The sequence below is a fragment of the Priapulus caudatus genome, unplaced genomic scaffold, assembly GCF_000485595.1.
Source record: "Priapulus caudatus unplaced genomic scaffold, Priapulus_caudatus-5.0.1 Scaffold8, whole genome shotgun sequence".
NCBI lineage: Eukaryota > Metazoa > Priapulida > Priapulimorpha > Priapulimorphida > Priapulidae > Priapulus > Priapulus caudatus.
The window spans coordinates 461464-472255 of record NW_014577069.1 but is presented as its reverse complement, the minus strand read 5'-3'; the positions used below and the strand labels follow the sequence as shown (position 1 = coordinate 472255).

At 38.4% G+C, this 10792-nt stretch overlaps 2 protein-coding genes across 3 annotated transcripts in view; one reads left to right on the top strand and one right to left on the bottom strand.

The window, feature by feature from the left end:
- Positions 1–6: 6 nt before the first annotated feature.
- Positions 7–3312, top strand: LOC106806304 (DDB1- and CUL4-associated factor 4-like). Its single transcript, XM_014808194.1, has 6 exons — positions 7–24; positions 423–507; positions 827–941; positions 1224–1327; positions 1916–2024; positions 3119–3312. The coding sequence occupies exons 2-6, from the start codon at positions 454–456 to the stop codon at positions 3130–3132; spliced, it is 396 nt and encodes a 131-aa protein (XP_014663680.1). The 5' UTR covers positions 7–24; positions 423–453; the 3' UTR covers positions 3133–3312.
- A 99-nt stretch (positions 3313–3411) lies between these two features.
- The window catches only part of LOC106806278 (polypeptide N-acetylgalactosaminyltransferase 11-like), a 24332-nt gene continuing 16951 nt past the window's right edge, over positions 3412–10792 (bottom strand). For both annotated transcript variants that reach the window (XM_014808162.1, XM_014808170.1), the window contains 10 exons: positions 9747–10301; positions 9081–9247; positions 8555–8679; positions 7739–7983; positions 7413–7530; positions 6879–7031; positions 6336–6563; positions 5787–5891; positions 5399–5527; positions 3412–5090 (listed from right to left, as the gene is read on the bottom strand). In XM_014808162.1, coding sequence (XP_014663648.1) covers positions 4944–5090; positions 5399–5527; positions 5787–5891; positions 6336–6563; positions 6879–7031; positions 7413–7530; positions 7739–7983; positions 8555–8679; positions 9081–9247; positions 9747–10258 — 1929 coding nt within the window. In that variant the 5' untranslated portion in view covers positions 10259–10301 and the 3' untranslated portion in view covers positions 3412–4943. The remainder of the gene's footprint in view (positions 5091–5398; positions 5528–5786; positions 5892–6335; positions 6564–6878; positions 7032–7412; positions 7531–7738; positions 7984–8554; positions 8680–9080; positions 9248–9746; positions 10302–10792) is intronic.

The window sequence follows — 10792 nt, the reverse complement described above, 5'->3', positions numbered from 1 at the left end:
TGAGAGGCCAGTGTGCCAGCTAAGGTGAGGATGATTCAACCAGCTGCACCAAGCCAAACCATGATGCCCCATCTACACAACTCTGGATAACCACCGATTCTCTATTTTATAATGTTAAAGATATGTAAATGTGTTTGAGGAAAACTGACTACCACATGTAAAATAAGTAATGATATATTTCAAACAAGTATTTTATAAGCCAGCAATTAAGATGCATCGTGTAGAGCTGCCTGTCACACAATGTAGAACTAGAAGAGTGATTTAGTTTCAGTTACTCAGGACTATAAGATTACAGTTTCCGTCTGTTTTACGTTGTCAGCATATTTTTTCATTGTAATGGTAAAGGATGTACCTGGATGTAATGTAAGGCAACAATACATGAATGATGACACAGTATAAAGGGCAAATGTTTTTATGGACAGGTACCAGGGAGCAAATGTGGGCGTATGCTGCATGAGAATGCAACCAGATCCCAACTATATACTGACAGGAGACTATGATGGAGGAGTACGGAACTGCCATTAATACGTTCGATGTTGAAATTTTACATTAATCAAGTCCAACAGTTTTTGTGTGAATGTTTGATTTCTGCAGTGTATTATGGCCATTTGTGTAGTGGTATTTTGTCGCACAGTTGTAGCCTCCAGTGTACAGTTTGGCCATGAACATATATATGTACTATAGTATGTATATGTTAATAGTATAGCCCATGTTATGTTATGTCTTAATCTCTTTTATGTGTAATATCCCCCAACTGGACCACTAAATAGATGCGTGGTATGGTAAATGAGCAGGCTTTAATAGTGGCTGGTTTGTCCTATTTCAGATTCTACGCTGGGATGTTCGCATGCGGAAAGTGATGCAAGAGTTTCATGGCCATGAGAACGATTACCATGGGCTGCCATTTCATGTTGATGACACCGCCAACATCGTCTATGCAGGTTTATGCCCATACAGTGCCATCTAGCTCTTATATTTTAAGCTTTACCCACCAATAGTGATGTAGGTTGACCAAAATTTAGAATTAGTCAAAGACTGGATGAAATCTCACGATAATTTATATGAATGCTACGCCCCACCCATTGACTCGATATCATCAACTGCTTAAATGTATAACGTAGAGGTATCAAGCTCAAACCAAGCATAAATTATCACGTCGGTACGAGTTTAGAGCTATTACATTGGGCACAGTGTAGAATGGTGTCATTTACAATGGGTTGCAGTTGGAACAGATGGCTTCACCAGAGCATGGAGTCTCACTACGGCGCAGCTTCTCTGCACTCTACCTGCTCCCTGCCCAGTCCAGGATGCTGCCCACGTTCCCAAGGTACATTATAGCTGGAGTAAATAATAATAGGAGAGGAGTAAGAAACACTGGAAATTGGAAAAGTTGGCATTCACTGGCATTCATCTATGCTGTAACCCAGTACATGCTTACTGCGCGAGTGACTGGGGCTATTGCTTAAATTTACGCCAGTGGCCGCTACTAGCGTTTTTGTGGTGACACATTTAACATGGACGCCAACTCGTACAAAGTGAGAGTAGCCTACCTACGATTTATAATGCACAACTCAATAAACAGGCTTAAAAGCTACCTTAAACATTTATCTAGTATCGTTTGCAAATCACCTAACTACTGGTCACAGTTAGGCCAACAGTGTTTCTATGTAGTCTACGATGTACAAAAGCTAAGACATATACTAGTTCGCTCAAACAGTAATTTGTGGTAGGATCATGCTTGCTGCTGGATAATGTGGACCGTTCACTCTGTCTTAAAGCAGTTTTGTAGCAACTGCACAGAAATTTTGCAGCCAGTGCCGAGTGAAGGTAACATTGTAATGTTTGACTTTGTGACTTTGTGGAATGTAGTTTGTGAGTGGGAGGAGATGTTGTGACATGTTCTCATTTATTGCAGGTGCTATTTTCTACTGAGTGGGGCGGAGTCAGTGGTTGTACAGGCTTCCTATTTTCGGCCAACGTTGATAAACGTCCGATGGCCTACTTATATCCAGTCAGACCAGCAGGTATTTACTATAATCATTCACGGTGTATCAAATTTCAGATGCAGCAGGTTTTGTTTTTAGAAGTCATGGAACTTGCAGAATACTGGCATTTGTGCTTTTTCTTGCAAACAGCATTTGCTCTATCTAAACGGTTTCCCCTATAGGCCTACTAAGCAGTTCGTATATGAAAATTTAATAAATATTCTAAAAAGACATTACCAGGTCAACAACGGTCGTTCAAGCATTGAGGGGCAAGTTTTTATTATTAACCAATAGAACTTGTGTCTTTGACTCCATGCAATAGATCTAGTCACGTCTGAACTGCCTCATCCACACGTATTAGGAATTTGTATCCCCTGAGAAAAACCATCCTTGGTGTGATTTTTGAGCCCTAAATTAGAAGTGTCAGATTTCAGGTGTTTTTGAAATGATCAGACAGACCTGCAGACACTGACTAAAACATTTTCAATTCAGCACAGAGTTTTAATGTTTTGGAATTTCTAGATATTTATGGAATGCATCTGAAAATCTCTTTATATAGTATATCTATAAAATACTCTTTATTATATAGATTCATTGCACTCTGCACTGTAGTATATGAAATATATTCTAAAAAGTAGTTTAGTTTTAAATACAACCAATCTGCTGTAATATTCCAGATGCAACACTGGACTGATTCATATGGACCTTTCAATTATATGGACTATTATATTTCTTATATTATTTACTATTATATTATATTAACTTTCTACTATATTATCATTATATTATATTATATTTTTATATGGACTGATCTATATTTTCACGTGATGATCCTTAATTACATTACATTATATTATATTATATTTTTATATGGACTGATCTATATTTTCACGTGATGATCCTTAGATACATGGCACGTTTCACCGTGGTGTTGCAGGACATTTATTACACCCGAGTTATTTTATACAGAGCTTTTAATGGGACACGGGTGAAGTTTTTTTTCATTCATTTCCTTTTAAATGGTTCGTATTTCATGCTCGCAGTTTAACCAATTTATTTTATACTGAATTTCAAATTTCTGAATATCTATATTGTATCATATATGACTACTCCTTATACCCATTGTTTTACAGTGTTTCAGCTCTGACAGCAGTACCAACATATCATCCCAGCAGCATATAGCAGCCGCCCTATAAGGATCGAGTACTCAATTCTCAAGTTGTTTCAGCAGCAGCCCTATAAGGATCGAGTACTCAATTCTCAAGTTGTTTCAGTTTTTATAACGATGTGAATTAATTAATAAATATATTAAGTTATTTGGTCGCAATTATTTACTTAAATCTTTTTAATCAACTCTGATATCAAGGTTTGACAAAATAGTATAGAACTTTCTAGTTACGTAAAAACAAAATCAATACACTTGTGTCGTACAAATATCATATATTCTTTGAATGCACACAACAGATGTGAGATTATGCACAAGGATTTAAGAATGCATTGAAAGTCTTAAATAGTAGCACCTGAAAAATGAGAACATGCACATTGTAAAAGGAAAAGCATAATGAAGCTAATCATGGAAATTACAAATTCCCAAGAACATGCTGTGCATTTGACATGACAATAACATGGTAAGAATATTAATAACACATCTAGTCCAGGAATGTATCTAGTAATTCTATATTATACCTTATAATACCCACTATTATATACAATTATTTAAGTGTTATAACCAGTATAGCAATTACGGTATACAGCATGTGTATAGGGCTTGTTAAAATCAGAACGCATTCTAAAAATTGAATGATTTTACTTTGCACCTAGCTGGCAGCATGCTAGGAGTAAACTGAACTCGTTTGTTCTTGAGATGTGTTGCTATAACCTTCTGACCCAGGTTATAAAAAGTATGTTTTTGAGGCCTACCAGCTGTAAGTACATCAGAGATAACATCCTTATGCAACATGAGCTGACTAGAGAATTTCCTAACTCAATATTAACCGTTGTGGTAGAAAAGACGACATTCTCATAACAACCGTTACCACACCTGCTTGGCCTTGACAACCTGGAGAGATCACATTGACAGTAAGAAGAACAACGTCTCATGGCAAACTAGGTTGTCATGATCTACTTACTATAAGGTTGACCTATACCTGGTATACAGTTCATGGTAGATCATCAAACACTATATCTATGCCGAGCTGCTTTGGTAAATAAGTGCAAACTTATTTGCTAGGTATTGTCCGTGTTCTCAGCACCAGCTGTTTCTAGAGTTGGCACTGGCATTAGAAGTGGCTACAGCATGTGCAGTATTGGTAGTCTCTATACATATTCTTACCGAGCTCTCCTGAAATCCAAGAATTGTCTAGCAGTCAAGAGTTCAAAATTTTGTCTTGTGCAACTGACATATGAAACTAATAACCATGCTACTAGAAGCGTCTGGGAAATTGGAACAATTCAGTTTAACAAAGTGGCAGTTGCAAAGGTTACAGAGTATAATATCAACGTTTACCTACAATAGGTAACCATATATCCCCTTCCTCTGGTTACCCATGGAATCATCCCCGTACCTCAAAACAATGCGAACTGCTCCCAAACTTCATACTTGGTCCTATTTTTAATACACAAAGTGAATATAATATACCAAATAACGTTTTTGAATATTTTAACGACATAGTCGTATACGAAACAAGTCTAATCAACAGTGGCTGCAATTAAGTTATTACAGTTGAGAAATAACGAAACTCGCATTTCGTAGAACTAGTGAGTGTGAATACCCTCCAACTATCACCTTGGGGAAAATATCCAAACATTTTACCCGTAGTGCATGCAATCTGTAAAAAAAAAGGGCCGTTGCTGTCTATACAGCTACTAGACTAATACTGGTCAGGTTGCCGGACAACATATATAGAAAATGGAGTGACTATTGTGAGATCAGAAGTGGACACGTCTGTAGAGAGGAAGCTATGTCGGTGGCAGCTTCACAGTGAGCAACCACTTCTGGCTGGGATTGTCGTCACTGCAGATTCCCATGATGACAGAACTCTTCAACGAGGAACCTCCTGCTGCTAGGCACTTACCCGTTGCTGGGTTGTACAGTCTATCTCCGAACTGTGGTGACAAGCAAAAGGAAATAGCATTTCGTCGTGATAATCACAAGAAAATCACGGAGAAATTCACGGCGTGCTAAGGCGTTTCTGTCGATAACGAACGCGATAGCCATCGTAAATGTTCAATTCGAGCACAAACTGGTAAACAAAAACTATTGACTTTCTCGCGCTGAACACCTACCTTTAAATCTGTTACTATCTGCTTAGAGTAGAGCAAACAACAACACTGATATCAAGATTGACACTTGGAATTTTGCAATGGTTGTGGTTAATTATGGGCAGCCACCAGGTGGCATGAGGAGCGCATACCTTGCCAGCTGGCTGCCATTGTTGGGTCCCGCCAAGAGTGGTGCACTTCATTATACGTGGATATTTGTCTGCGTCCATACACAACAGGCCTCCCAGCAACAGCTCGTGCTGAACCGTAACTGTCCACAGCTACAAACGTGCAGTAAAACATTTGCAGCCAAATTACATGGGCTAGTATGTTCTATTTGTTTGCACTCTGTTTTTTTTGTTTTTTTGCTCACTCACTCTCATCTCTAATCCCACATTCTCTCACTCGCTCTCTCTCACACATGTGCGCACACTCACTTTGTCACAAATCAGCACCCCATCTAGTTTCTAGTTTTCGAATTTAAGGCCATATTCAGTTAATGTATATTGTTATGACTGTAACATGATTGTGTACACTTGCATTTTTCTGATCGTTGGAGTCACAAGCACCTAACACCAAGGAAGATGACTTCTTGTACATGCCCTCCTTTGCGTGGATGCACTTCCCACTTGCCTTGTGCATGATCTAATGCAAAATGCATTGCAAATATGAACGTTCCACTTAATATTATTCACAGTACTGGCGATTGAATTAACATCAATAGAAAGTTCATATTATATTGTTTATTATTTCCTTACTGTCTGTTTTTCACCAGCTTATCCATAAAGTGTGTTACAGGGTGTTTCTTCACGGGAATTGGTATTACCAGGAGTGAATAAAAAGAAACTGTTTTATTCACTCATGATATAACATGATATAATACCTTATATATTCCATGTGTGTTCAAGGCCAAAGTCATATTTTAGCACAGGTTCATTATAGGGATGCTTCATGTTAGTATTGAGATCATATCCATATATATATATATATACTCATATTATATTATATTATAATACACACCACAGAAAATGGTGACTTAATTATATAAGGCAGCTTAGGCTATATACTTTCAAAATGAATTACACCAACCTGTGTCTGTCCTATCTTCTTGATTGGCTTACGCCAAGCATATTCCTGCCTAGAGTTCACGTGGTTAGCATTGCGGGCTTGAGTGCTAGGCAGTGACAGTTCAGGGTATATGTTTTCCAGATACCACTTGAAGGATTTACAGTCGAGTTGCTTTCTCAATGCTAAGCGCTCAGAGATGTCACCATAACTAGCATTCTTTTGGTCTGGACGAATTTTAAAGTAGTACTCCTGCAATAAATATAATATAAATACATACAATAAATCTCAAGTAAAAGACTTTAGGTAGAACCTTGAACAAAACACTCAACTAGCATGTAAAAAAACGCCACATGAACTCAGACTGAACACTAGCCATGACAGAGCTGGAATAACCACAATGTGGCTAAAAGTGCACTACAGAAAACTAGTTGTTGGAAAAACTATCTAAGGTTTTCACTACCCGAGGATGAGCTTCCTTCCCGTATATGTTCCCTCCAAAATGTTAAACATAGAACCAACGTCACAGTATAGCGTGAAACTATTCGGATATAGTCAGTGACACACCTTGTAATCATCCATCCAGACATGTGCGACACGCAGAGCATTGAAGCCGGCTGTGTCGCGGCCATCTGGTGATCCGTACGGTCGGCGCTTGCGGAAGACATGGCCCACTCTAGAGCAAGGGATGATGTACAAGGAGCCTCCACACTGCCATACCTGCAGAACAATAGTGTTACGTGAGCTTACTAGCATTCACTGAGGAGGTAGTATGTGCCAAATACGAAGCTAATTGCTACCTGGTGTGATCTGGGTAGGGGTGGTAACACTAAACTCATTCATATGAAGGTAGCATTTACATGTCGACAGTAGAAATGTCGTTTAACATGAATACTTCACAAACCATTTGGCAATTTAAGCAAATTCATGGATCTCCAAAAACAAATCAGATTTAAGTACACACAATAAAAACCATCATAATTACACATTGGAAACATTATTTTGAATACTGCTAACGTATTACAATTATTCGAGCATTTTTAATGTTGGTAAATGTTTAAATTAAATTATTTAGGAATCAGTATACATGCACACACTAACCCTAAATGACAGTTCAAGATTTTCGCCTCCCCAGATGTCCATGCCTGGATCATACTTGCCCATGTCAAAAAAGTACTGTTTGTTGATTGCAAACAACCCTCCTGCCATTGTTGGGGATCTGAAATTAATGTTATATCAAATGGGATAAATTATGCAAATACCAGTGTAATGATACGTAATGATACAATGATACAAAACTAGAACAAACCAATATCCCAAATAGACAACGAAAAATCTTAGATGGTAAAAAGTACACTGTGAATTAAGATGGTAATTACCAACTAACCATAAACTTAATAAAGCAACAAACACATCAATTCACACACCTAATTGGATTGGACTTATCTTCCTCTCGTTTGAAGTACGACAGTGGGATCTGATTCCATGCAAAGTTCATGCCCCAGTTGAAGCCGCCACGTACCAGCGGTGATGACATATACTTAAACGTATCCATATCTATTATGTCTATTATGGGTATAGTGACAACAGAACTGTTGGCAGCGATTGGGTCGAGCAGTGGCTGGAGCCAGTCCTTGTTCACCTCTACATGACTGTCCAGAAATACAAGCACCTGAAATAACAGTATCGGTGTGCACTATGTATGTTACACACGTATTGAGAAACTTCTATTAGAAGTTCTAACATTATCATTATTCCTAATGTTACACAATACAAAAATGTTTGAATCGTACATTGAAAATTATAAATATGTGATGCGAGCTTTTGAGAAATTACATCCCTCAATTTAACGACCAGGGTTGTAAATCTACGGCCACACCTGTTAAATGTAATGAATGTGCAAGGAAGGTTAGGAGATAAAAAAAAGCCTTGAGGTACTGGTCACAATCTCATACTGGTTTTTTACTGGTCTAAAATATCATAGTAGAATGATAATACTAATAGATAATATAAAAAATACTACAATCTGAGAAATGTTGCTGAGGCTGGTACACCTAGATAACATCTAGTATAGGTCTCACAATAGCAATGATGATGATTATGTGGGATCACTGCAGCTTGGTGTGTTCTTTTAAAAAACAATAAAAAAACCTGGAAGATGAATGCAATAAAGCATAATAAAATATGCTTCACTTTTACACAACTGTGCTTTCGCAGAAGAGGCATAAAAAAGGCCAGCACACCTCTCCCAATGCATGATCTGCACCAAATATCCTGGCCCTAATCAGTCCCTCTCGCTTTCCTGTCCTCATTAAGTTCACTTTAGGGAGACGTGATATATGTTGCTCCAGATCTGCTTTCAGATGTTCTACAAGAAAAAAAAAAAGGACTCACTACTATATATAGCAGTATCGCAGTTCATTTAAATCAGTAGTTTTACTTCGATACCACACACAATATAGCTTTACTGTAGCAACCACATAGTCACCATGACAGAGAAACAAACGCTTCAGTCCTGTTTACGTTCATAAATCCCAATGTTACTGGGTTTTTTTTCAGACGCTTTACAAGTAGGCTCTGCATGTGAGAGCCTGCTAGCAATTATATACTTGATTGTTGAGAGCTTAATAATAATAATAATTGATCTGCATCATGCTTATCCTAGCAGCTCCAAACACATTTTTTGCTTCTTGTGTCACATCACGTCTACACTGGATTGCACGTCTTTCTCTGACGCGAATGCAGATCGGTTGATCGCAGCAGACGCACCCAGATCGCTGTTGTCATCAACAAGGATCACCTCGCGTAGCAGGTGTGCCGGAGTGCGCCGCAGCACCGTGTGTACTGTCCGCAGCAGCGTAGACATCGCCTCGTTGTAGAAGCAGACGATCACACTAGCTGCCGGAAGAGCCTTCGTGTATGTCTTCTGCCTGCAGCTGTACTCATCAATAAAAGATAATACTTGGTGAACATTCGCGTGTTTAAGTTGGAAGACGTGTCGTGGTTTTACCCACCTGTTAGTGTCAATACAAATGAATTGCACTGTGTACTTGTAAGAGACCTTGCTCCCAAGTAGTTTTCAAAAAGTGTTGTTATTACTGTTACCATGGTTTCATTCCTACTGCATTTCCCACATCTAAGAATTATAGCTGCAACCCAAACTGTTTCTCGGGCTTCAATTTGCAATATTCCTTTCCATCTTTCTTCCCGATTTACACAGTTGACATAGCAGTCACATTAAACTAGTCGCTACCTAACACCTGCATGTGCCTTAAAACAATGCCTTGGTGTTATAACAAACCAAACGTTTCAAAACAAGCAAATACTAACTAGAACATGTAAATCGCATGTAATATTGAAGAAAAATAAGAATTACGCATCACACTTACTAATCAATATATGCACATATTTAGCTTTGACGACGGCATGACTTACAGTGTCTGCCGTGTGTCCGGTATCTCTCTGATGTTACCGATCCTTTGGCTAACGAGATCGTTGAAGGCAAACAGCTTGAATCCCATTTCTCTTTTCTCCTGATCTTCCTGCGATCGGATCAATCCTATATCACTCTCACTCTCAGAGTATGTGTCCTGATTCACCAGCGTTTTGTTGCGGTAAACTGTTTTAACTTGATCCACGTTGCCAGTTTCCTTTTCAGCGACGCGGCTGCCAGAAAGGTCGGCTACTCGGCCAGCTACCCCGAGGTGCTTGTCAATCCCAGCAGGTAACAATTCATTCTCGGAGTCATCTTTGTGAAAATGCTTGAAATCCCTGTCATATCTTGGCAACAATTTTGGCCGGATTGTAATGAAGCCCTCATTTGGCAGGAAGTTGAGATTCCTTTTCAAGTCATTGGCGATATCTGTGTACAGGTACAGTATCACCATCCACATCACAGAAGTCAAAATAGCACCGACGCAAAAGGATCTATACCGTAGAGCACCCATCTCGACATAGGATGGTAAAATCTCTCACTCTTTTAGGCACATTCTGCAACAGTAAAAGACTTAGCATGAGGCAGTTCTTAGCAGACAGAAGAGGTTCTTAGAGAACACATGATGAAAATGGCCATGATGTGTATTTCTGTATTATACACAAAATTCATGAAATATTAGCCAATGAGTCATGACAACAACAAAAACCATCTGAATGACATAAATTATCATGTTATACATAAAATTACTACAGAACATTACGTTTGAAACACTGAGAGCAGTATCCCATTTGATTTTTTTTATTTGATGTAACATATAGCAGAATTTACAGTAAATCACATAGTCTCCTGCTGATGCCAAACTGATCTGGGAAACTGACAGTAAAACAGAAAATATCACTTAAGAAACATGTCAAATTCGACCATTGCTACAAGATTTGAGGATTATACATTCTGTTAATTATACACATTGTTTTGTCATACAATGTTAATTATATTCTCATAATTATTCTAGGGCTGCAAAAAAATGCAAGTTGTTTATGATGTT